A 26,003-nucleotide genomic window follows, 5' to 3' on the forward strand; every position below is an offset into this window, starting at 1 on the left:
GTAGATGGTCCAGCAAAGACTTACTGAGGCTAGGAAACAGAGAATTATAGTAATCAAGATGTGAAGAAATAAAGCCATGAATAATCTGTTCCAGCTCAGCTTGAGACACAATGTTTCTAAGGTGGGCAATGTTCCGTTAATGAAAGAAACATGACTGTACAAGACGAGTAACGTGTGTGTCAAATTTGAGCACCTGGTCAAATGCAACATCCAAATTTCTGACTGCTGAATGAACAAAAGTGGATAGAGAGCCAAGGGTCTTAATCACTGAGGGAAGAAACTCCTATAGTTAGCAGCCATCCAGTTTTTATGACATCAATACAATTTTGAAGAACAGATACCCTAGAAACATTTTGTGGAGAAAAGGACATGTACAGCTGTATGTCATCTGCATAACAATAATAAGATACATCATTAAAGAAACTCAAAATATGTCCAAGTGGGAGCAAGTACCATGCAAATAAAGTAGGTCCCAGATCGGAACCTTGGGGCACACCACAGGACAGAATGGCAGAAGATTTATCTACAGCAATTGAAAAACCTCTAATAGAGAGATAGGATAAAAACTAATCTAGGGCTGACCCAGAAATGCCCAACCATGTCCTTAATCTCTCAATTAAACACTGTGATCAACAGTGTCAAAAGCTGCAGACAGATCCAGAAGTACAAGTACCCAATATTCACCTGCACCTCTGTGCATTAAAATATAATTTGAAAATTTAAGAAAAGTCATTTCAGTAGAATGCAAGTGACAGAACCCAGATTGAAATTTGTCAAGAATATTGTGTTCAGCAAAACCTCATTAAGCTGTTTGGCCACCACTTTTCCTAAAATTTTGGACATAAAAGGCAACTTTGCAATAAATCTGAATTGAACTGGCCGTGTCAACAAGGCCTAAGACATCAACGCTGCAATATTCGTGCTGAATGAAACTCTTGTCTTATTTAAATATTGCATGCTAAAGGTGTTAGCACTTTTAGCAGCTTCAGCCGTTAAGTACCATTAATGCACAATTACTGAGAAAATAAGCGGCTCATAACTTTTTAATGCCCACATCACAGTAACTCGTCAGGAGAACCGCCATGCATTCCCAAAAAAATATGATTTAATGACCACCCGAACTGAGATTAGCCTGTTAGCTTAGCAAATTCAGACCCAAAGAGAAGGGTGTGTTCAGGCTTTTATCGTCACACACGGAGCCATACATGTCCCACTCCTTTATGCATTAATGAGATCATTGTGTCGCTGGTGTTAACATGGCGATGCCCAGATATGGGCTTCATTTTGGCTGTGCCGGGTCTCTGTAGAAAACCTACGGGTGACATCACAGAGGCTTTGTCCAGTATATATACACAGTCTAAGTAACTGACCCAACTCAATCGCTTGAAGGTTAACCGCAGATTAACCTTTATAGGTGCCGATTAGGATCTTACCATACATTTCAGGGATTGACATAAACCAACTTGCCCCACTGGCCCATAGGGCAAGTAGAATTTAGAAGTTAGTGGCCCACACTGTGGGAGCACTGGCCCATGGTTTTGCACGTGAGAGTTCATGATATTCCACCTTGAAATCCTGCAAATAAAACTGCCTATATAATATAAACCAATCCAGAAAAAACATAAAATAGTCTATGGACCATGAAGTTAAAAAAAAAAAATAGAATTTATCAGGGGGCATTCTCAAGTGTAAAAAAAAATAAAGTGACTCCCATAAAATTTAGAGAGCAATTTTTTAGCAACCCTCAGAGTTGGCCAACTCACAGTCAGAAATGTAAAATACAGATGTATGTCCATGACAAAACTAAAAAGTATGCTTTGTCTGGATTAGAGTTATAGATCTAAAAATTAAAAAAAAAAATGCTTGGCTCTTTTGCTAATGCTGTCACTGTGGGGTTATTTATCTAATAGATTACAATTTGTTCATGTAAATGGGGAATCTTCTTCACAGACTAAGGTTAATTATGGAGTTCCACAAGGTTCTGTGCTAGGACCAATTTTATTCACTTTATACATGCTTCCCTTAGGCAGTACTATTAGACAGCATTGCTTAAATTTTCATTGTTACGCAGATGATACCCAGCTTTATCTATCCATGAAGCCAGAGGACACACACAAATTAGCTAAACTGCAGGATTGTCTTACAGACATAAAGACATGGATGACCTCTAATTTCCTGCTTTTAAACTCAGATAAAACTGAAGTTATTGTACTTGGCCCCACAAATCTTAGTAACATGGTGTCTAACCAGATCCTTACTCTGGATGGCATTACCCTGACCTCTAGTAATACTGTGAGAAATCTTGGAGTCATTTTTGATCAGGATATGTCATTCAATGCTCATATTAAACACATTTGTAGGACTGCTTTTTTGCATTTGCGCAATATCTCTAAAATTAGAAAGGTCTTGTCTCAGAGTGATGCTGAAAAACTAATTCAAGCATTTATTTCCTCTAGGCTGGACTATTGTAATTCATTATTATCAGGTTGTCCTAAACGTTCCATGAAAAGCCTTCAGTTAATTCAAAATGCTGCAGCTAGAGTACTGACAGGGACTAGAAGGAGAGAGCATATCTCACCCATATTGGCCTCTCTTCATTGGCTTCCTGTTAATTCTAGAATAGAATTTAAAATTTTTCTTCTTACTTATAAGGTTTTGAATAATCAGGTCCCATCTTATCTTAGGGACCTCATAGTACCATATCACCCCAATAGAGCGCTTCGCTCTCAGACTGCAGGCTTACTTGTAGTTCCTAGGGTTTGTAAGAGTAGAATGGGAGGCAGAGCCTTCAGCTTTCAGGCTCCTCTCCTCTGGAACCAGCTCCCAATTCAGATCAGGCAGACAGACACCCTCTCTACTTTTAAGATTAGGCTTAAAACTTTCCTTTTTGCTAAAGCTTATAGTTAGGGCTGGATCAGGTGACCCTGAACCATCCCTTAGTTATGCTGCTATAGACTTAGACTGCTGGGGGGTTCCCATGATGCACTGAGTGTTTCTTTCTCTTTTTGCTCTGTATGCACCACTCTGCATTTAATCATTAGTGATTGATCTCTGCTCCCCTCCACAGCATGTCTTTTTCCTGGTTCTCTCCCTCAACCCCAACCAGTCCCAGCAGAAGACTGCTCCTCCCTGAGCCTGGTTCTGCTGGAGGTTTCTTCCTGTTAAAAGGGAGTTTTTCCTTCCCACTGTCGCCAAGTGCTTGCCCACAGGGGGTCGTTTTGACAGTTGGGGTTTTTGTGTAATTATTGTATGGCTTTGCCTTGCAATATGAAGCGCCTTGGGGCAACTGTTTGTTGTGATTTGGCGCTATATAAATGAAATTGATTTGATTTGATTTTGATTTCCACAAAGGCAAGCTGGTTAGACTTTTAAACTAGCTTCAAAACAGCCAGGTTCTACCAGGACCAAGCATACGAGGGCTGTCCGTAAAGTATAGGTCCTTTTTATTTTTTTCAAAAACTATATGGATTTCATTCATATGTTTTTACGTCAGACATGCTTGCACCCTCGTGCGCATGCGTGAGTTTTTCCATGCCTGTCGGTGACGTCATTCGCCTGTGAGCACTCCTTGTGGGAGGAGTCGTCCAGCCCCTCGTCGGAATTCCTTTGTCTGAGAAGTTGCTGAGAGACTGGCGCTTTGTTTGATCAAAATTTTTTCTAAACCTGTGAGACACATCAAAGTGGACATGGTTCGAAAAATTAAGCTGGTTTTCAGTGAAAATTTTAACAGCTGATGAGAGATTTTGAGGTGATTCTGTCGCTTTAAGGACTTTTCACGGTGCGAGACGTCGCTCAGCGCTCTCAGGCAGCGTCATCAGCCTGTTTCAAGCTTAAAACCTCCACATTTCAGGCTCTATTGATCCAGGACGTCGTGAGAGAACAGAGAAGTTTCAGAAGAAGTCGGTTTCAGCATTTTATCCGGATATTCCACTGTTAAAGGAGATTTTTTTAAGGAAAGACGTGCGGACGGGTCCGCGCGTCGGGACGCAGCCGACGCGGTGCGGCGGCACAGGAAAAACACCTCCGTGTTGATAACCATTTGTAAAATCCAGGCGGCTTTTGATGGCTTTCAGTGGAGTGAGTATATGAGAAATTGTTTATCAGCTGGAGATGTTCCAACTTTTCCTCAAGTCTTCCAACAGAGGTGTTTTTCCTGTGGCGGAGCGTCGCGGCGGCTGCGAGCCAACGCTGCAATCCGCCCGCGCGTCTTTCATTAAAAAAATCTCCTTTAACAGTGGAATATCCGGATAAAATGCTGAAACCGACTTCTTCTGAAACTTCTCTGTTCTCTCACGACGTCCTGGATCAATAGAGCCTGAAATGTGGAGGTTTTAAGCTTGAAACAGGCTGATGACGCCGCCTGAGAGCGCTGCGAGACGTCTCGCACCGTGAAAAGTCCTTAAAGCGACAGAATCACCTCAAAATCTCTCATCAGCTGTTAAAATTTTCACTGAAGACCAGCTTAATTTTTCGAACCATGTCCACTTCGATGTGTCTCACAGGTTTAGAAAAAATTTTGATCAAACAAAGCGCCAGTCTCTCAGCAACTTCTCAGACAAAGGAATTCCGACGAGGGGCTGGACGACTCCTCCCACAAGGAGTGCTCACAGGCGAATGACGTCACCGACAGGCATGGAAAAACTCACGCATGCGCACGAGGGTGCAAGCATGTCTGACGTAAAAACATATGAATGAAATCCATATAGTTTTTGAAAAAAATAAAAAGGACCTATACTTTACGGACAGCCCTCGTATACTTTACTTACTTGTCAGCATACGATGGATAGGCCCTTCAGATTTGGCAGAAAACCTCATTCTTCTCTTAGTCATGACCAAGCCACAGCCATTTCTGTGGCCAGGTCAGGACAAAACCTCTCTTCCTCTTGTTTCTTTCATATAGCCTGTCTCTCTCGCTTAACTCACCATCACAACGCTTCCTCTTCTGACCAATTCCTTTAGCAAAACTCTTTCCTAGTTGTTGTCTGGGTTTGGGTAGATGTAGTTTAAGCATACTTCAATTGAAATTTCAAAGCGTTCTGTTAGATTTGCGTCTTGTTAGTCTTCGTTTCTTGCAGCTTCGCACGCATTTAAAGATGCTAACAAACATTGCCGAAGATCGGTGACGGAAACAGCCAAGCACACACTCCACACATCGACAACATACATTTCAATATGTGCAAGATTCTGCGGGAGCATGGAGCGTGGTTAGGGATGGGTATTGATAAGATTTTATCGAAAAGATACCATTATCGATTCCGCTTATCGATCCGATTCCTTATCGATTCCCTTATCGATACCGCTTGTGAATTTTCTGTGTACTAAAAGTAGGCTTTAAAGGTTTTCTATGTCAACAACATTTTATTGAGTCTTAAAGTAAATAAATATGAAATACTGGATAGTCACTGGATCCTTAAACTCTGGACCTAAATAAACTCTACATGGTAGCTCCTTGATCTCGGAACATAAATAGAAATAAACAAAATCTGTAGTTTTGTCAAAAGCATTTCCTTTTAGACATTATTGGCATGAATGTCTTTCCATACCTCTGAGCTGAACTCTTGCAGCTGGCTGTGCTTCACGTCAGCATCAGTTTAATTCATAAAGAATGCAGGATGTCTCATTTTGGGAAGAAAAAAAATGTTTTAGTCGATTGTAATTTATTTTCTGTATTACAGCGTTTGGAAAGAGCTGTCATTTAATTTAAAGAGGCAATTCATTTTGAAGTTATTAATTCTGACCAGAGCAGCGTTTGGAGCTGTGCCGACGGAATGGAGGAGGGATTCTCGTTTCTTGACTGCCACAAGACAAGATCCCACTTAGTGACTTCAATCTGCACAAAAATGACACAGTCACGATTGACATATTTTAATGGCTTTGAGAGGAGTTAAGAAGCGAACCTGCCGCTTCTGAAGAGTTATTTTTACTATTATTGCTGTTGGTGCTATTATTACGACAACAAGCCCTGAGCCATTAATTATTATACAGAAAACAAATGCACACAAACGTGCTGAAATGTCAACAGCTAATGCTAACTTTAACATTGAAAACGCCATAGACATGCTAACGTGTTGGTGTCTGCCCTGATTTTAAGTTATAAAGTGCATCTATCAACTGTTTCAGAAGACCATAACAGGTCGGTTTAACATAAAAGGGTATATATTACTCACAGGCATATGCTCTTTAGGGTTTTAGCGGGGAAAAAATTAAGATAAAGTCCAACGGGCCAGCGGATCGAACCATTGCTTCGTTGGTTCACGCTTCAAAGTGCAGTTGCTCTGCAGAAGCCGTTGATTACAGACCCGCTGCAAGGTCTACAATCAATGTAGAGAAATGATCATTTTCCCAACAAAGACCCTCAAAAACAACGGCCGCTCTGAAGGACCGATAAGGGAATCATTAAGCAAAAAGACTATTGATATCGGTGGATCGAATAATTTCTTAACGATACCCAACCCGAGATGCGAGATGTGGTCCGTAGTGCCAGACCAAATCAAACAAAGAAGAAGACCAAAACAAACATGGTGGACTCAGTGAAGTTTGATGACACGGAGATGTGAAGAAATTAGACTTTGCCGCCACAAAATATGGTAAAATAAATAGAATTTTGCAGATTTTTGTAGTGGCCCGAGTGGGCCATCATTTGATATATTGTACTGGCTTACAGTGGCCTGAAAGTGGGCCAAATCGGCGCCGGGCCAGCGTGTAAATGGCTATGTCGATCCCTGCATTTCAGGTAACGGCCAGAAGCCATCGATCCAAGCACACATGCAGAAAGGCAACTTCATTTTCACCGCTGTACGCTGCCAGAGCAACTGTTCATGTGGCACAAACAAAATCTGTGTAAAGTTACACACAAAGAATAAGGTGTGAGCATTTTAATGTCGAGGCATCAGTGGCACCGTGAAGCTGCAGGACTCGTACCGTTCACGGTGTGCCTGCTGACGGCTGGCTGGCAGTGACTTGGTTGATCTGTCTTTATTATGTGAAAATATTATTAGCCTAAATATTTTTCACACAAACAAACAGCTTAAGTGCTGTTGGAGAGGTCAGTTTGCCAGCTGGATAGCGAGACAACCTTTGCACACGTCTAAACACACACAGGCTCCAGAAACAGATGGTGTCTCCTGCACAAACACACACACACACACTTGTTCACACATGACCAAGTCTCCCAGGTTGCTGGCCCCAATATTATACAGTCCAATCAGTCTCATCAATATCTGATCTCTCTGTGATCTTTCTTTTCCACAATCCATCCTCTTTCTTCTGTGCTTCTGTCAGAAATGTGACTGCACCTTACCACAGTGCCACAACTCCACACACACACACACACACACACACACACACACACACACACACACACACACACACACACACACACACACACACACACACACACACACACACACACACACACACACACACACACACACACACACACACACTCCCAAACTGCTGCACCTTTCCTCCCACCTGCCATCTCCACTGCTTTGTCATGATTTACCCAGTGTTACTGTGACACATCAGAAGCCAGTGAACAGAGCAGACCTCTGGCAGCCACGTCATCCGACGTCTGCTGAGGTTTTCAACCAAAACACACCACAGAATAGAATGAGATGCTATCAGAGCGAGCGCTCCTTCTGGTGCACACTGATGCAGTATTTTTCCACTGTGTTCTAGGGAGTGGTAACAGACTCCATATTTGAGCTCATTAAGATCAGATGCACAGCTGCGGCACACAGTTCAGCTCAAAACACACACACACACACACACACACACACACACACACACACACACACACACACACACACACACACACACACACACACACACACACACACACACACACACACCATAAAATCCACTTCTCAATAACGCATGTCTTGATTTTTCTTCAAGCTTTTTTCCTGTGCAAAAAACAAACAAACAAACAAACCTAGCAGAAAGCCTAAATACTGTAGGATCCTTCACAGTTTAACAGTCATTCAAGTCACTGAAAGCCTGGACCTTTGTCTTGATCTGGGATAATCACAAACTCAGACACTCAGTGTCTCCGATGCTGCCATCATCCATCATCGCCCACAAATCCAAGGCTAGGTGACAATTGTACCTAATCCACTGGTCTCCACAACCCTACAAAACACTGAAGCACTGAACAGAGTAGGAACCAGAACACATCCCTGATGAACTCCAGAATTAACTGGGAAAAAGACACAGACCCTGCCCCTGCTCTGATGTCCACCACATTGTTGGTGATCCCACTAATTTGTTCCATCTGGCATGCAACCCAGAAGCTAATGAAAGCTAAAGTGGGTAATTCTATGGTGAAAGAATTACAATGGCAGCAACCATCAGCTTACCACTAAAAACTTACTGATTGTAAGTCTGTTACTATATAATCGCCCAAATACAACACTCATGGCCATTTTCAGCTCACCATGCGACTTCTTCAGCATGCCAATTGATTCCCATAATTCTGAAGAAAAAAAAAATGCTCCAAAACCCTAAATAATAACTCACAACTTTCCCGTTTGAGACAATTCCCACCAGGCTCCAAAGAGCAATGCACTAGTCTGAACATTATTATATTCAGTACAAGGGTTCACATTCAAGTCCAGCATTTCAGTTGTTTTATACAGTTGTATGTAAAAGTTTGGGCACCCTGACGATTTCCATGATTTTCCTTTAGAAATCACTGGTTGTTTGGATCAGAAATTTCAGTTAAATATATCATATAGCAAACAAACAGTGATATTTGAGAATTAATGAAGTATATAGGATTTACAGATAAATTTGGGCACCCCAACAGGAAAAAAATACATCAATATTCAGTAGATCCTTCTTTTCCAGAAATAACTAAACACTCTAAACACTTCCTATAGCTTCCAGTGAGAGTCTGGATTCTGGTTGAAGGTATTTTGGACCATTATTCTTTACAAAACATCTCAGGTTTATTGGTTTTCGAGCATGGACAGCCCGCTTAAAATCACAAAACAGATTTTCAATAATATTCAGGTCTGTGGACTGAGATGGCCATTCCAGAACGTTGTACTTGTTCCTCTACATGAATACCTTAGTAGATTTTGAGCAGTGATTAGGGTCGTTGTGTTGTTGAAAGATTCAGCCCGGCACTATTTCAAATTTGTCACTGATTCATGAATATTGTTCTCAAGAATCTGCTGATATTGACTGGAATCCATGTGACCCTCAACTTTAACAAGATTCCTGGTACCTGCACTGGCCCCACAACATGAGGGAACCACCTCCAAATTCTACTGTAGGTAGTAAGTGTTTTTCTTAGAATGCTGTGTTCTTTTTCAGCCATGCATACCACCCCTTGTTATGTCCAAATAACTCAATTTTAGTTTCATCGGTCCATAGCACCTTATTCCAAAATGAATCTGGCTTGTCCAAATGTGCTTTAGCATACCTGAAGTGACTCTCTTTGGGGCTTGTATGGAGAAAAGGCCTCCTCTGCATTACAGCATCCCTTTGTGCAAAGTGCGCTGTATAGTTGAATCAATCAATCAATCAATCAATCAATCAATCAATCAATTTTATTTATATAGCGCCAAATCACAACAAACAGTTGCCCCAAGGCACTTTATATTGTAAGGCAAGGCCATACAATAATTACGTAAAAACCCCAACGGTCAAAACGACCCCCTGTGAGCAAGCACTTGGCGACAGTGGGAAGGAAAAACTCCCTTTTAACAGGAAGAAACCTCCAGCAGAACCAGGCTCAGGGAGGGGCAGTCTTCTGCTGGGACTGGTTGGGGCTGAGGGAGAGAACCAGGAAAAAGACATGCTGTGGAGGGGAGCAGAGATCAATCACTAATGATTAAATGCAGAGTGGTGCATACAGAGCAAAAAGAGAAAGAAACACTCAGTGCATCATGGGAACCCCCCAGCAGTCTAAGTCTATAGCAGCATAACTAAGGGATGGTTCAGGGTCACCTGATCCAGCCCTAACTATAAGCTTTAGCAAAAAGGAAAGTTTTAAGCCTAATCTTAAAAGCAGAGAGGGTGTCTGTCTCCCTGATCTGAAATGGGAGCTGGTTCCACAGGAGAGGAGCCTGAAAGCTGAAGGCTCTGCCTCCCATTCTACTCTTACAAACCCTAGGAACTACAAGTAAGCCTGCAGTCTGAGAGCGAAGTGCTCTATTGGGGTGATACGGTACTATGAGGTCCCTAAGATAAGATGGGACCTGATTATTCAAAACCTTATAAGGAAGAAGAAGAATTTTAAATTCTATTCTAGAATTAACAGGAAGCCAATGAAGAGAGGCCAATATGGGTGAGATATGCTCTCTCCTTCTAGTCCCCGTTAGTACTCTAGCTGCAGCATTTTGAATTAACTGAAGGCTTTTCAGGGAACTTTTAGGACAACCTGATAATAATGAATTACAATAGTCCAGCCTAGAGGAAATAAATGCATTCATTAGTTTTTCAGCATCACTCTGAGACAAGACCTTTCTAATTTTAGAGATATTGCGTAAATGCAAAAAAGCAGTCCTACATATTTGTTTAATATGCGCTTTGAATGACATATCCTGATCAAAAATGACTCCAAGATTTCTCACAGTATTACTAGAGGTCAGGGTAATGCCATCCAGAGTAAGGATCTGGTTAGACACCATGTTTCTAAGATTTGTGGGGCCAAGTACAATAACTTCAGTTTTATCTGAGTTTAAAAGCAGGAAATTAGAGGTCATCCATGTCTTTATGTCTGTAAGACAATCCTGCAGTTTAGCTAATTGGTGTGTGTCCTCTGGCTTCATGGATAGATAAAGCTGGGTATCATCTGCGTAACAATGAAAATTTAAGCAATGCCGTCTAATAATACTGCCTAAGGGAAGCATGTATAAAGTGAATAAAATTGGTCCTAGCACAGAACCTTGTGGAACCTTGTTGAACGATGCACAGGCACACTATCTGCAGCAAGATCATGTTGTAGGTCTTTGGAACAGGTCTGTGGGTTGACTATGACTGTTCTCACCATCCTTCGCTTCAGCTTATCTGAGATTTTTCTTGGCCTGCCACTTCGGGCCTTAACTAGTACTGTGTCTGTGGTCTTTCATTTCCTCACAGTGGAAACTGATAGCTGAAATCTCTGAGATAGCTTTGTGTACTCTTCCCCTAAACCATGATGTTGAACAATCTTTGTTTTCAGGTCATTTGAGAGTTGTTTAGAGGCTCCCATGTTGCCACTCGTTAGAAGAGATGCAAAGAGGGGAAACATTTCCAAATGGACACTTTAACCTCTTAAACCCTAGAGTCCCCAAATTTGGGGACTTGCCCTGTTTTGGAACATTTGAACACTCATAACTAAAAAATGCTGACACCAACATACACTTATTATACATCAAAATGTCAAGCGAAGTCTCCTCTACAAAAGTATCCACTTCAATCACATATCAACTAACCACAACTGAAACGCCAAGCAAATAAAGACATGAATTGGAATTCATTTTTTGGGGGGAAAAACCCCTCATTTGCTCCTACCAAGTTTTTATTTCAATTTTTTTTTGCATCCACAACATCCTCTAGGACCTGTCTTTTAGCTGATCCAAACTTTTGCATTTCTGACTTATTACAAGCTGAGAAATAAATCATAATGTATGGGTATGTGATTTTGGTGAAATAGGCTCTAGGGCTTAAGGGGTTACACTTTCTCTGAAATTTCTGATCCAGACAACCAATGATTTATAAAGGAAAATCATGAAAATTATCAGGGGTGCCCAAACTTTTGCATACAACTGTATCAACTCCATCATATCGACACAGTTTTACATATATATATAGGAACTGTATCCTGCTGGCATACACTGAAACTACTGTACTTATTTTAGATTCAAAACAAAAACCTCTGCAATTATTTCTATATGATGCCAAGCTCTGTGTTCAGTGCTCTGGAATGGCCAAGCTCTACACACATTCACAACCAGTCACATGACCATACCCTAAATCAGGGGTGCTGAAGTTTGGTCCTCGAGAGCTACCTTCCTGATACTCTTAGTTGTCTCCCTGCTCCAACACACCTGAATCCAATGAAAGGCTCATTAAAAGCCTGCTAACGAGTCTTTCATTGGCTTCAGGTGTGTTGGAGCAGGGAGATAACTAAGGCTGGGTTGCACCAACATATCTTAAATTAAACCTAGTTTAGGCCTAAACTTAATTTAGTAAATCCATGTTTAAACTGGGTTTAAATTAATCTTTGATGTGTTGCATGTCTTAAATTTAACCCTGGATTACCTAAACTGGTTTGATCAAGGATTAAAATAAACTTAAATATGTTCATCAGCCGCCATTAATGGGTATGGTTAAATGTATGCATAAATAGACAAAACATACAACTAACATTGACTGTAAACAAACAAATGATGACACATTGAATTATATAATAATATAATGGGCCATTGTGTTCAGTGCTCTGGAATGGCCTGTTTGATATATTTGTAAACACTGTCGCATGCCGGCCGTTACATTGTATCACTCGGGCAGTGAAGATGGCATCAGTGAAGATGGCACCTCGTTAAAGGGCATCCAATTTTTCTTCTTTTGAGAAAAATTTACTGGCAGGGCTGATGGAGGAATTTGGGAATTTAACGACAGAAAAGAAGGAGCAGGCGTGGGCATCATTAACGGAGAGATTCAATGGGGCAACGGGAATAAAGGAGGCCAGGGACAAGGCTCAGCTGAAAGGCTGCTGGAAGAATTTAAAAAGCAAGGCAAAATCCGATGCGGCTTCTGTGCTTGATAGCTGGTCCGACTTTTTTATTGAGGTACAATACAGACTCTTTTGTGAATCTGTACCGCTGGAGAAACTCACTGTTGCTGTAGAATTCAACAGGGTTTAGCCTATCTTGAATATTTCTGCGTGGAACTCTATCTTGTAACTCAAGCAGACGAATAACAGCAGCCATGTTGTCCGAATAACTAATTTAAACCTCCTCCAGGGGTGGTTTATATTAAACAGGCAATCCAGGTTTATCCTTGGGTTAAAACCACTGGTGCAACAGACTCACAATTAATCTAAATTTAAGTGGGGTATTAAATCTGAGATTAGCCATGGATTAGATTTAACCAGAGATTAGTGGAAACTAAATTTAAACTAAGTTTAAGTTTGGTGCAACATGACTAAAAAGTAAACTGAGATTAAATGTAGATTAAAGTTTAAACCACTTTGGTGCAACCCAGCCTAAGAGTATCAGGAAGGTAGCTCTCGAGGACTGAACTTGAGCACCCCTGCCCTAAATTTACAAAGCAACATCAAAGAAAGTGCAGCAAAGGCTTTGTACTCCTCTGGTGTAGTTCTGGAAACGACAAAGTGTCTCTAAATAAAACAAAATGCTTCATGAATAAACTGCAGTCCAACACTCAATAAGCAGCTTCCTCCAACTACGTCCAATATCTGCGCTAAGAAGCAGAACATTAAAATATCAGGAAACCTATTATTTCAATCTTCAAAAACTGCACCCTGTCAAAATTTAATTCCCACTTCCAATTGGCCACAAGCCACATGATCATTTTCTTTATCCATCACCTTTCAACATCTTTTCCTCATTTCAGTCTCCTTAATTTTGTGTTTGTTTGACAAAGCCATTCCAGTACAGAGGTACCCAAGGATCCTCTGGACAGATCTAGTCTCAGACATGGGCGCAATTTGGTGGGGGATAGAGGGGACATGTCCCCCCCCCACCTTTTCAACCGGGGGGGGGGGGGGCAGAATATGGTATGTCCCCCCCCACCTTCTGACATATATGTGTGTACTTGAAACATGCTAAGTCAGTCTTATGTGCAAAACCATGTCAGAATAGTGTCTTTGTTTCTGCAAGTTTGTATTTTTAGCAGCATTGACTTGTTTACAACACCTGTTTCTTGTTTGGCACATTCTGAATTTTCTGGGACTGCATTTGCACAGATTTGAAACCAAAAGTAGTTGCCTCTAAGGACTAGTGTCTACACATAAGTATCAATGGACCATATGCTAATTTACTAAATTCTGAAGGTTAGAAAAGGAAACCAGAAAAGCTATGTGGGACCTCAGAAAGCCCATCTGCAATTATTGCTTGATCTCCAAAACCAGTCTATGCAAGCAAAATTTTGTTCAGTATGAGTGTTGTCATTAGTGCCACTTGCCACTTCATGATAAGTAATTTATCCTAAACTTATGATCTGTTGGTTTTTCAAATTTATGCAAAAACAAATCTTGAGAAAAAAAATACAGTATGCGATAGTTAATAATTATTAAGAGCCTGTTCTTTCATATTTATGAATACATTTTACCACATTGCAGTTGTTTTTTAATGAAAACTGAACCTATCATTCTTTTTGAGTTCTACACATGTGGTGATACCTTATTTACAACAGAATGTTAATAAAATCAATGCTGACTATTCTCAGAATAAAGTACTTATATCCACAGTTTCAAACTGCATAAGTCAAATGGTGTCCACTTTATGGTCTTCTCAAAACATTAAAATTACTGTTCTGGATGCTCAGAATGCATCTGAGCTTATCTAGAAACCGTTGGCTTTTGGGGGCCTAAAGTGGCCCCCAGACCCCCGGCCTATGGGCTTCAGCCCTTCGGGCCTCGCACTTTGCCCCCCCATTTCTAGTTCTAAATTGTGCCCTTGGTCCCAGAGACATCCAGCTGTTGACTTAGGTCACTGCTTAGTGTACAAGTATCACAACCCTACAGTATGACGAGAAGTTCCAAGAACCCAAAGACTGGATCCACTGTTCTCCTCCACAGGTACCACCACTGCCAAACACCTCTATCCAGGAATGCAAACAAAAACATAAGTAATCAAAATACCTCCTTGTTGGAGGTTAGAGGAAGTTGAGGTTTCAGGTGATCACAACAAAACTTATACAGTCTCCCTCTTGATAAGACTAATCATGCCAACAAGCAACAGTGGCCTCTAGGACCCTACAATTAGTGCTACAGGGTCACCACTGGAAATCAGACAGTCAAGACCCAAGTGAACTCTGGGAGCATGCATTGATGCTGTCCTTCACCACATCCAAGACACCACGAAACTGCCCTGGATCCTTGGTGGCAACCACCCAGGCAGAAAACCATCTCCACATCTCTAAAGTAACCATCCATGTACCACAGCCAGGTGAAACATAGCTGCCCCTGGACTTCTCTAGCTACTAGAGTCCTCAACAGTCAAGTATCTACATGCTGGATCATGTACAGAGAAACGCGGCACATCGCCAAAATGTTGAAGCAGATGCTCCCTCACAACACAAGTGATACCCCTCATCTTAGTCTAAGTAACCCCTCATTTGACACAAAGTCATTCCACTGGTACCCAAGAATCCTCCAAAAAGACAGAATACCAAAGACAACCAGACACCTACAGACACACACAAAGACATTGACACCATCAAACACCTCTGTCCCAGTGACCTCATGACTCCATAAGCTCTTCCCAGGAGCCTTTCAATCTCAAAGGCCGAGGACCCAGAGACCTGTACGTCACTGCTGAGATAAGTGAAAGTCTCTACAAGTTCAACATTTGCACCACATACTGACTTGACATTATTCATGTCAATAGCATCTTTAAAAATAGATTTACTGAGAAAAAAAGGTGGCGTGTTCCATACCAGTGGTGGGCACTGTTCAGCTAATCCGATAACAGATAATTATCAAAGATAATGTTTTTGTTAAGGGATTAGCTTCTCAGATAATTTTTAAAACCATCATCGGACCAATTATCTTCCGATAAATTTAGTTCCGATAACTTTTAGACCGCTAACATTATTTTTTTTAATAGTTAGTAACTTCAAAAGCATTTATAATCCCTTTTGCGCCTGTCTGCTATGTATTTTGCAATAGTGAGGTAGGTAAGAGGAGCTCAGCTCAACTCTGCCCCCAGCAGCCTGGCAACCAAACTGCCACAAAAAAAAACATTATTCCTTAACCCTATACTGTGGTCTAGCAATGAGGCAGAGGTCTTGAAATGGGAAGCAGGTTTCATTTATAGTTTTGCTTTATAAATAACATTATTCCGGACAGAATAACTACATTAATGTAAACTCTTAAAATGCACTAAGTGGATATATAACACATATCTGTTCATTTTAAAATAATGCACTCATTCTGAAGATTTGAACATTAGAAGCTGTGGCTGTGTTTGGCAGCTGAGAGCATATGAGAGATCAAATTTAAAGTTATTGATTAGCTGTAGCTTCTGATAAGTTTTTAGGCAGTTTATCAGTTTAGTGTTAAAAAACAACTTTTCAGTTAGCTGATTACCAGTTATCGAAGCTAACTTTTTGGTTAGCTGTGCCCACCACTGTTCAATACATATTTATCCACTGTATGGTATATATTGAATTAGCAAAACAAACTTATTTTATGTCTTAATCTGGCGTATCAAATTGAACCTAAATGTAATCAGTTTGTTCTCATTTATATATATATATATATATATATATATATATATATATATATATATATATATATATATATATATATATATATATATATGTGGTATTGTATGGCCTTGCCTTACAATATAAAGCGCCTTGGGACAACTGTTTGTTGTGATTTGGCGCTATATAAAAAAAAATTGATTGATTGATTGATATATATATATATATATATATATCTTCATTCACTCACTGCATTTTACAAAGCCTAAGAACATCATGATACAAAATGTTGATAGCGACATCATTTTTCCTCCATCACACACTCATATGGGAATTTTTTTTTTAGTAGCCCACACAATCAATTACTACTGTTACCTGGTATTAATCCAAGCCACATAAACATGTGACATAGTAAAGTCCAGCACAACCATTTCATTTTCCACTTACTTCACATCTTAGCCTGTAGGCATCCTCCTCATTCAGCAAGCTCAGGAGGCTTTTATGTGTGCAGAAAGTGCTGCTGGAGTTCCCGTCATCACCTCAGAAACAGCCTCATCTGGACCCACCGATGCATATCGTCATGTGATATTTCAATATACGGCCACAGCCAAAGCCATTACCGGCTAAAACGCACTTGGCTCTCTGTAAATGACGCTGCAGTAGAGCTCGCTGAAAAGCTGTATGCCAGAGTGGGATTACACAAACAGAAAGGGGTCCAGTTTATATTCAAACCCAAACACAGCTCATCTTAATAATACTGTAATAATAATTTTAACAATAAATCTCACGTGTATATTACAGTGACACGGCAAACACACAAAAAAAATGTGATATGGTTCCAAGATGCTCTCCAGTGAACACCAACAAGCAGTTATAAGTCCCTGTAGGAGTATTATAAGGACACTGTAATGATACCATAGGAGAAAAAACATGAAGACGGCTTTAATTAAGCCACTAAACCCACAGCTAAATACCGTGAGCACACTTTAAATCCCTGCAGCAGTTAGGCAGGAAGACTGTAGCAGTGTTTTATCACAGCTGTATTGGAGTAATAGTGTGATTGACGGTCAGTAAGTAGGCATTCAGACACACCGACGTCCACTCCAACAGACCACTTGGTATTTACACAATAGTATAATGCTGCAGCAGTAAATGTCAACCGATAGCAACCTTTGAGGAAAAAAGCCTGGATTAATTTTAAAACAGCAATGCACTACCGAGTCAAACAAATTTAGGGTTCAAGAAAACTCAGCATTTGAATATAAATCTGGTACCGATGTTTTGTAAATATGTGTGAAAAAGATGGAAATCCTTGTGGTCAATACTGTACAAACCAACCTGTCATTTTTAGCATGACTGGTTCACTTCCTATTGCACAATGTTAACAGGTCTTGGTGGCAATGCTAGCCATTTGAAGAGGAAGACAAATCTTTGAGATAATCTAGTATTTATTTTTTATTATTTTTTGACTATTTTTTGTCAATAATTCAATAATTACGGTCATGGCAGGTCTGAGAGTATGAGTTGGCATCATACCTCACCGCATCCACCACACCGCGGTTTGGGTTCTGGACAGAAACCGCCTAGGAAGACAACAGGTCAATCCTCACCCCTCAAAAGTAACCCTACGGTCACATTAGCTACAAGCAACAGAGGTAAAGCGGCAACCTGCCACTCATTTTCAATCAGAGTAGGCATTTTGCAGCAATAAGAGATGTCGCTATGCCACCACCTAGGCAGGGTCAAAATAAACAAGACGTCTATTTTAGGCAAAGGCTGAGCAACGCGACACAGCGACTGCCAATCCAAGGAAAAAGGCAGCGTGATGACAGCTGGCTGCTCGCTCGAACAAAATAAACCAAGATGAAGGATAACGTGCACAAAACAGCTTATTTCTGCAATCTAATATATGTCATTTTTTCTCATATTTTGAAAAAGTTAGTTCTAAATCTACAAATTCTGTTTTGTAAGCAGATGACACCTCTGAATTGACTTATCAATTCAAATCAAATCAATTTTATTTATATAGTGCCAAATCACAACAAACAGTTGCCCCAAGGTGCTTAGGCACTTATAAGACATCTTACAGCAGTATTAGCCGTAAGAACAGAACATCACAGAACATCACTGTGAAAGACATTCCACTGATACAACTCAAATGAACTTTGGTTCCGTTAAGTAGTCAAGCATGACATTACAACCTCATAGTGACAGTGTCCGGTTTGTCCTGTTCTTTAGAACCTATCTTTAATCATTGTGCACATTAATACCAAGCAACCACGAATAGGGATGGGTATAGATAAGATTTTATCAATATCGATTCCATTATCAATTCTGCTTATCGATCCCATTCCCTTATCGATTCCCTTATCGATACCTCTTGTGAATTTTCTGTGTACTAAAAGTAGGCTTTACAGGTTTTCTATGTCAACAACATTTTATTGAGTCTTAAAGTAAATAAATATGAAATTGGTCACTGTATCCTTGATCTCTGGACATAAATAAATATAAACAAAATCTGACCGCAGCATCCATTTTGGTGAGAAAAAACAACTTATTCAAATTCATTCCAGTAGTATTCTGCCCTTACTATGGAGGAAATCAGTGAAGAAAAGAACAAATTTAAAATATGGTTTGACCGAAACAAATTGTCATTCAACTTAAATAACACAGGGATGAAGTGGAGGTGTAAGACTCACTGGGTGTTCACAGGAAACAGTTATTTATTTCTATATTTATTTATTTATGTTCATTGTTAGTTGGTTTTATATTTTCTGTTGTGTTTTTAATCCGTTTTTTTTTTGTCTCTTTATGTAAAAAAGTATTGTAACATTATTAGTTATTATTATCATTAGCATTATTATTATTATTGTTGTTGCTATTATTATTAATATATGAACAAAAATAAATTTAAAAATATTACAATTTGTAGTACATTTGACTCTTTTACGACAACAAACGCTGAAACGTGCTGAGATGCGAACAGCTTAATGCTAACTTTAACTTTAAAAATGCCATAGACATGCTAACGCGTTCGGTCTAACGCACCGGCCCTGTTTTTAACTTAGAAAATATATTGACTGTTTCAGAAGACCATAACAGGTTGGTTTAACATTAAAAAGGTAGGTAAATATTATGCACAGACATATGCTCTTTGGGGTTTTAGCTGGGATAAATTATGATAAAGCAAAATAAAACAGAGAATAAAACAAGAACCAACAAAGCAGTGGGTCGGTTAATGCTTCATTGCTTCAAGCTTCAAAGAAGAGTGCTGCAGAAACAGTTGATTATTGACCCTGCAGGGGTTCTGTAATCAACGTAGAGACATGATCATTTTCCCGACAAACACCCCCAAAAACAACGGCCGCTCAGAAGGACCGATAAGGGAATCGTTAAGCAAAAAGGCTATTAATGTGGTGGATCAAATCATTAACGATACCCGAAAAGAACCGGTTCTCAATACCCAATCCTAACCACGAACTGGGCGTGTCCTGGGAAAATCCATCAAATGTCAAACAGCAAACTGCTTATCACCCTCACTGTAGCTGATGAGACTGTAGGGTAACCACCTATCTGCTGCAGCCAGGTGACACATGGGCATCACTTGGTCTCCTGTAGCCACTGGGGTCTTCAACACTATGGCAACTATGGACTGGATCATGCCCAAAGAAATGTGCTTCATGGCCAGAATGTACAGCGAAAGGTTTACTCTTCATCAGCGTTTCCTGAAGTAACTGTTGGTTTGACATAAAGTAATTCCAGTAGCACCGAAGGCAGAGTGCCAAAGATATCTCGTTGTCACCTTAGGTCACTGGTTAGCATCAGAGTCTCACAATCATACAGTGAGACAAGAAGCACCAGGACCCTAAAAGCTTGTGTGGGCTCCAAAGTTACAGCCATCACCAAACACTCATGACCAACCTTGTCAGTCCATAAACTCTTCCCAGGCATCACTCCAACACAAAGTCAAAAGACCCAGAAACACTAACGTCATTGCCAAGATAACTGAATCCCTCTACAAGTTCAACAATTTCACTGCATACACTTGTGAAGGCCAAGTCCAACAAGTCACTGAAAACCTGGATTTTGGTCTTGATCCAGGACAGCTGCAGACGCAGACCATCCAACTCTTCACTCAGCTTCACAAGTGTTGCAATCAAGGCATCTACTGATTCCTCAAAGATCCCAGCATCATCTGCGAAGTCAAGTTTCGTCAGCCTTTCCTGCATGGCCATCCATGGTGGCTAGCATGATATTATATCACTACATTTTAATTTATTTAAAAAAAAACTGAGAATATGATGATGATATACGTTTACCCTGAGAACTTTCAACAAGCTGTGTTATTTGCTGCAGGACATTCAATATGTGTTTTGCATCAATAAACTGTTCTGACATGACGCAGGTGGGCTGTATGATGGCACCAAAGTGCTAAAAGGTCCTACATTTGATTTGAGTTAGAACATTCTGGGTGAAGTGTGCACGTTCTGTCTTGGCATGCACAGGTTTTCTCCAGATAAGTGGACTTCCTCCCATTAGCCAGTGGCATTCATATACAGCTACTTTATTATTTTTTACTGATTTTTGGTGTCCACAATCACTGCCCTAAATGTTAACAGCCACTTTTTAAACTGTACTTTATTCATGTTTACACACACACACACACAAACACACACACACACACACACACTAGTATACAGTGAATATTTCATATTTAAACCATTTTTTGTGGTGTATAAGATATGTTGTTTTGTTTTTTGTGGTGTAGAGCAGCTCTGTGGGAGCACCCCTAATTCCGTTGTACCCCCCGCCCCTGTACAATGACAATAAAGACTATTCCATTCTATTCAAACTGTCATGTACTGAAAATCTAGACCAAAGATATTCATTCACTTTTCTGCCTTTTATCCAGGTGTGGGTTGTGGTGGCAGCAGACCAAACAACTCAGCTCACACTTACTACTTATCCTTCGCCAAGTCCTCTAATTCTGATTCTGAAGCATTCCCAAGGGAGTTGAGAGACATAATCCTTCCAGCATGTCCCGGTCTTCTTCTTCTTCTCCACGGGGCATCCTCACCAGATGCCCAAAATACCACAACAGGCACTTTTTGATGCAAAGTTGCAGGAGCTCTACTCAGAGTTCCTCACAGATATTTGAGCTTTTCACCCCACCTGAGTGTAAGATCAGATACCCGATGGAGGAACCTCATTTCTGTATCTTGTATCTGTGATCTTGTACTTTGTGTCACTACTCAAAGCTCATGACCATAGGTGAGGATAAGAGCGTAAATAAACTGGTAAATCAAAAGCCTCGCCTTATGGCTCAGCTCTTTCTTCACCATGACTGTCTGGAACAGCATCTGCAAGACCTCAGATGCAGCCTCAATCTGTCTGTTGACCTCACACTCCATTTTACCCCCACCTGTGAACTAGATACTGAGGTACTTGAACTCCTCCTCTTGGGGTAATAAGTCTCCCTTGACCCTGAGCGGACAATCCACCCTTTTCTGATAGAGGACTATGGTCTCAGATTTTGAGGTGCTAATCCGTATCCCAGTTGTTTCAATACTCTGCCTCAAACCTGTTCCAGAGCACATCAGAAATCACTGCCTTTTGAAGCAATCAGAATTACTGAACAACTGACACAGCTCCTTATGCGTTTCAGCTGTCCTGGTACCCAGTACTCCTACAGCACCACCCACAGGACACCTTGGGGGACTTGGCCATACACCTTTCCAAGTCTACAAAATACATATAGACTAGATGAATATACTCTCAAGCTCCCTTCAATATCTGTGCAAGGGTATTAGATGGAGCTTAGGAGTAGGGCCTACTCCTAAGCTTGGACTAGTTGCAACTAGTCCAAGACAGACATTAAATTCATGTAATCAATTAAGGTAGCTGAAGACACCCACAGATATCTACAAATGATTAACTGATTCCATCTGCTCAAAGTGACAATCAGTGAAATCAACTGATGCAGTGGGTGGTTGCAAAGAAACCCGGCACCCTAGCCCTTTTCGGAATCAGTGTGAGACATCTGAATTAATGCAAGGAGTTTTAAATCCTAGAAGCCACCAAAGCTCCCTGAGGTGAAGCAGTTAAGCGTCAACATGACGTTTTCTGTTTTTCCATTAGTATTAAATTTGATTTTGGGCAACTGCCACTGCCAATTCAGTTTTATTGTGTGTACATGTAGAGTGTATGTATGCAGTGAACCTGCATTTGTGAGGCCTATCTGGATATTACACTGTATAAATGGCAGGAAAACCCTGTGCTCCACTTTAGACTAGGTTTTTGGTTGGTCTATGGCGCAAACATTTTCTGCTGCAACGTTCCAACACTGCCTAACCACACCTTATTTTAAAGGCAAAACAACCATGGGTGCACAAACAAGTGTGCCCGCTATTTAAAGAACACTGGTGCTGAGCATGTAAACAACAACAACTGCGCTGGTTGGTTCCTTTGGGCTGGGAGGATGCAGCCCCATAACACAACTTCATAGAAAGACAGCAACCAAGAGGATTTTCCTTCCACACCCAAAAGACATGTTTGAAAAGGGGTGAGAAAAGAATGGTCAGGCTTCAACCCCTTAAGTATGGGATCAAACAACCAAAAAAAAAAAAAAAAAGAACAATCAAGGTGCTGCAGGCTCGCAAACTAGGGGAAGAAAAGGAGAGAGAAAAGGAAAGAGGACACATGGACACTGTGGTTACTGGACCGTGGCAGTTGAAGACTTACTTCATCTGTTTGACGATGGTGCTTTTCCCCGACTCTCCAGCCCCTGGAGGGGGAAGACAGAAGAAGACCATGTTAAAGGGGGGGATGGATATGTGCAAGCAAGAGAGAGAGAGAGAGAGAGAGCGAGAGAGAGAGAGAATAAAGGGAGAATCACCCTGTTAAAAGCCTTAAGTGAGTGAGGATGAGGCAGTGGGCGGGGATGAAAAGATGGAGAAAGTGGCTGCTGCCTCCCTCCTTCCCTCACATCCTTCTTTATTCCTTCCTTCCACCATCCACCTAACTGAGTTCGTCAAATAGATTAAATACTTAAAAGGCTAATTCCCCACAAAAGACTCAATGCATCTATCTGCCACCCAAATGACCCAACCTGCACTGGTGCATTTATACAGCCTTTATTATTATTATTATTATTATTATTTTGTATTTATTCCTGGCTGCATGTATGTCGTGTCACTGAATGATGTGTGTATATATACATATGTGTGCAGCAGGTGCATTTATCTGCACATTTAATGGATTTTTTTTTAAACCATCACCACACCTTTAATCCTCCCCCCGCCCCCCTCCGTCTGATTTCTCCGCAGGCCCCGGGAATCGAACCCGCGCCTCTTACCGAGCAGCAGCAGTTTGACATCTTTGGCGGCGGTCAGTCCGTCCTCCTTCAGGTTCTTCTCGATGGCTTTGCTCCGGTCCAGAGCCGCCCGCTCCTCGGCGCTCAGAGTACATCCCATGGTGAGAGAACACAGCGTGAGAGCGTCACCGGAACCGGGAACCACACAATTACACAGGACGGAGGAGACACACACACACACACACACACACACACGGAAAAAAGAAAGAAAAAGAAAAAAAGCAGCGGCTCGTTGGCTTATTATTTCCTTCTATTTGAACCCCCCTCGGTCTCTTTCTGGGCTGCTCCCGCTCTCAAACCGGCGACACGGTACCGTTAAACATTTAAATCGAGCTCGCTTGATCCACAGAGCAAAAACAGCGGGAAAAAAAATTCCAAAATCCGTCCTTTTTGTTTTGTCTCTTTAAAAAAAAAAAAAAAAAAAAAAAGCGTTAAATCACCGTCTGTCGGTGTCACTGGGCGGCGGTGAGCAGCGCGCGCATCGTTCGCTTCCAGTATGTTCCGGTTGGTTCCACCGTTTGGTTCCTCCAGTTCGCTGTGGGGAAACGCTGCTGCTGCCGCCGCTGCCTCCCGGTAGCTCCGGCTGGGGCTCCGCCGTTAGTTCATCCGTTCAATTGCAGGTTGCTGACGTCAGAAGGTTTTTTTAAAAAGTGGAGAGAAAAAAAAAGAGAGAGAGGGGGCGTGGCCTAGTGGTGGATCATTCTTGGCATTCTGACTTGTCTCATTCAGCTTGAAACTATATCTGCCAAACTAGTTTCTTGTCCTATATGTCAGACAAATATGATGATTAAAAAAAAAAAGCAATAATAAAAGTAGAGAGGGCTGTTATTTAAAAAAAAATTGGATATCTGTAAATGTTTGCATGGAATTCTTTCTTTCTTTATTGTTTATTTGATGAGGACAATGCACATTAATGAACAATTAATTAATTAATCATTAATTAATGAACACTTTGTACATTTTCATGCCTTAGTGTAAATATGCCAGATTTGGCTAAAAGCTACTTTCCATCTGTAGTCCTCAGACACACAACAACAAACAATAATTACAATAAATAAATTAAAACAAAACATGAGATTATGTACAATACATCTCACCTGTGTTGACAGGTTTGATTGTTTTTGAGCCATTTTTTAAGCTCATTCACTCAGGGTGGGACTGTCTCGTATAGCTGTTCCAGTTTGTCCAACCCTTCACAGAGATGGTGTTTTGTCCTGTGGCAGTTTGTCTGAGGGGCACCTCACAGTCCCCTCTAGAAGCAGACCGAGTCCTGAGGTTAGGATCTCTATGTCTAATAAATTCCTCCAGAGGAGGAAGGGCTAGGCCATGGAAAGTTTTGTAGATGACACAAGCACACTTAAATATTATAAAGTTGTTAAAACTTAAAAGATGGTATTTCTCAAGAATTTCACAGTAATGAGTGGAATATGGCTTTTTTATAAAGTTGCTCTATGAATATGGAAATATGCACGGAATAAACCATAGCAGGATAAATTTTTGGTCATTTGGTTCCAAAAACCCATATGGACGGAACGTTTGAAAATTTCAAGTAACGCGTGTGTCGTATATGTGCTGTTGACGTAGAAAACCACTCCGTTGCTTATAATTAGTTCATTGAGGCCATGTCATTCTTTACATGTGATGATTATACTCAACTGATGTTCCTGAAATAAAATCTACATAGATTTTGTTTGTTACAATTGTTCGTAACATATGTACTGAAATTAGGTTTTTGTCAATTACTCTTAAAAAACACCAGATAGGCTTATTGTTACTATAGAAGTTGAATATAAACTTGGGGTTGAGCAACATTTGGACCCAAATTTCAAGTCTCTAGGTGCAGCGGTTCTCAAGACATGACATTTTCGTCGATATTTTTTGGTGATTTTTGAACCCGATATCTTCACTGGCTCCGTCCATATATTCTGTGTATATTTCCATATTCCATGCATATTCCATATTCCAACATTTATAGATTTCCAAATTTTTTGAAATAACACCCCTCCCTAATAAAAGCCTTGAAGATGTCAATCCTGCAGCACTTTCTTTCATGCATGTCTCTGTTAGTGTTGTGTGACGTTTCATTAAAATTAACAAAAAGGAGCTACGCTTTCAAGATTCATGGACAGACAGGATGATTACTACCTGCTCCCCCGCCCCCAACCAAAAAATGTTGGGGGGTTTTTTTTGGGGGGGGGGGGATTAAAAAACGGGGAGGTTACCATATGAACCATCTAAAACA

At 40.7% G+C, this 26,003-nt stretch overlaps 1 protein-coding gene across 2 annotated transcripts in view; it reads right to left on the reverse strand.

The window, feature by feature from the left end:
- gnao1a (guanine nucleotide binding protein (G protein), alpha activating activity polypeptide O, a) overlaps positions 1-23,998 on the reverse strand; it is a 335,051-nt gene extending 311,053 nt beyond the window's left edge. Inside the window, exons 1-2 of one of the 2 annotated variants that reach the window (XM_034177089.1) lie at positions 23,744-23,990; positions 23,131-23,173 (exon numbers count right to left, since the gene is read on the reverse strand). In XM_034177089.1, coding sequence (XP_034032980.1) covers positions 23,131-23,173; positions 23,744-23,861 — 161 coding nt within the window. In that variant the 5' untranslated portion in view covers positions 23,862-23,990. Of the gene's footprint in view, positions 1-23,130; positions 23,174-23,743 lie in introns of both variants that reach the window. The other variant, XM_034177090.1, reaches the window with a different exon arrangement.
- Between the last annotated feature and the right edge of the window lie 2,005 nt (positions 23,999-26,003).

The sequence above is a fragment of the Thalassophryne amazonica genome, chromosome 8 (genome assembly GCF_902500255.1).
Source record: "Thalassophryne amazonica chromosome 8, fThaAma1.1, whole genome shotgun sequence".
Taxonomy (NCBI): domain Eukaryota; kingdom Metazoa; phylum Chordata; class Actinopteri; order Batrachoidiformes; family Batrachoididae; genus Thalassophryne; species Thalassophryne amazonica.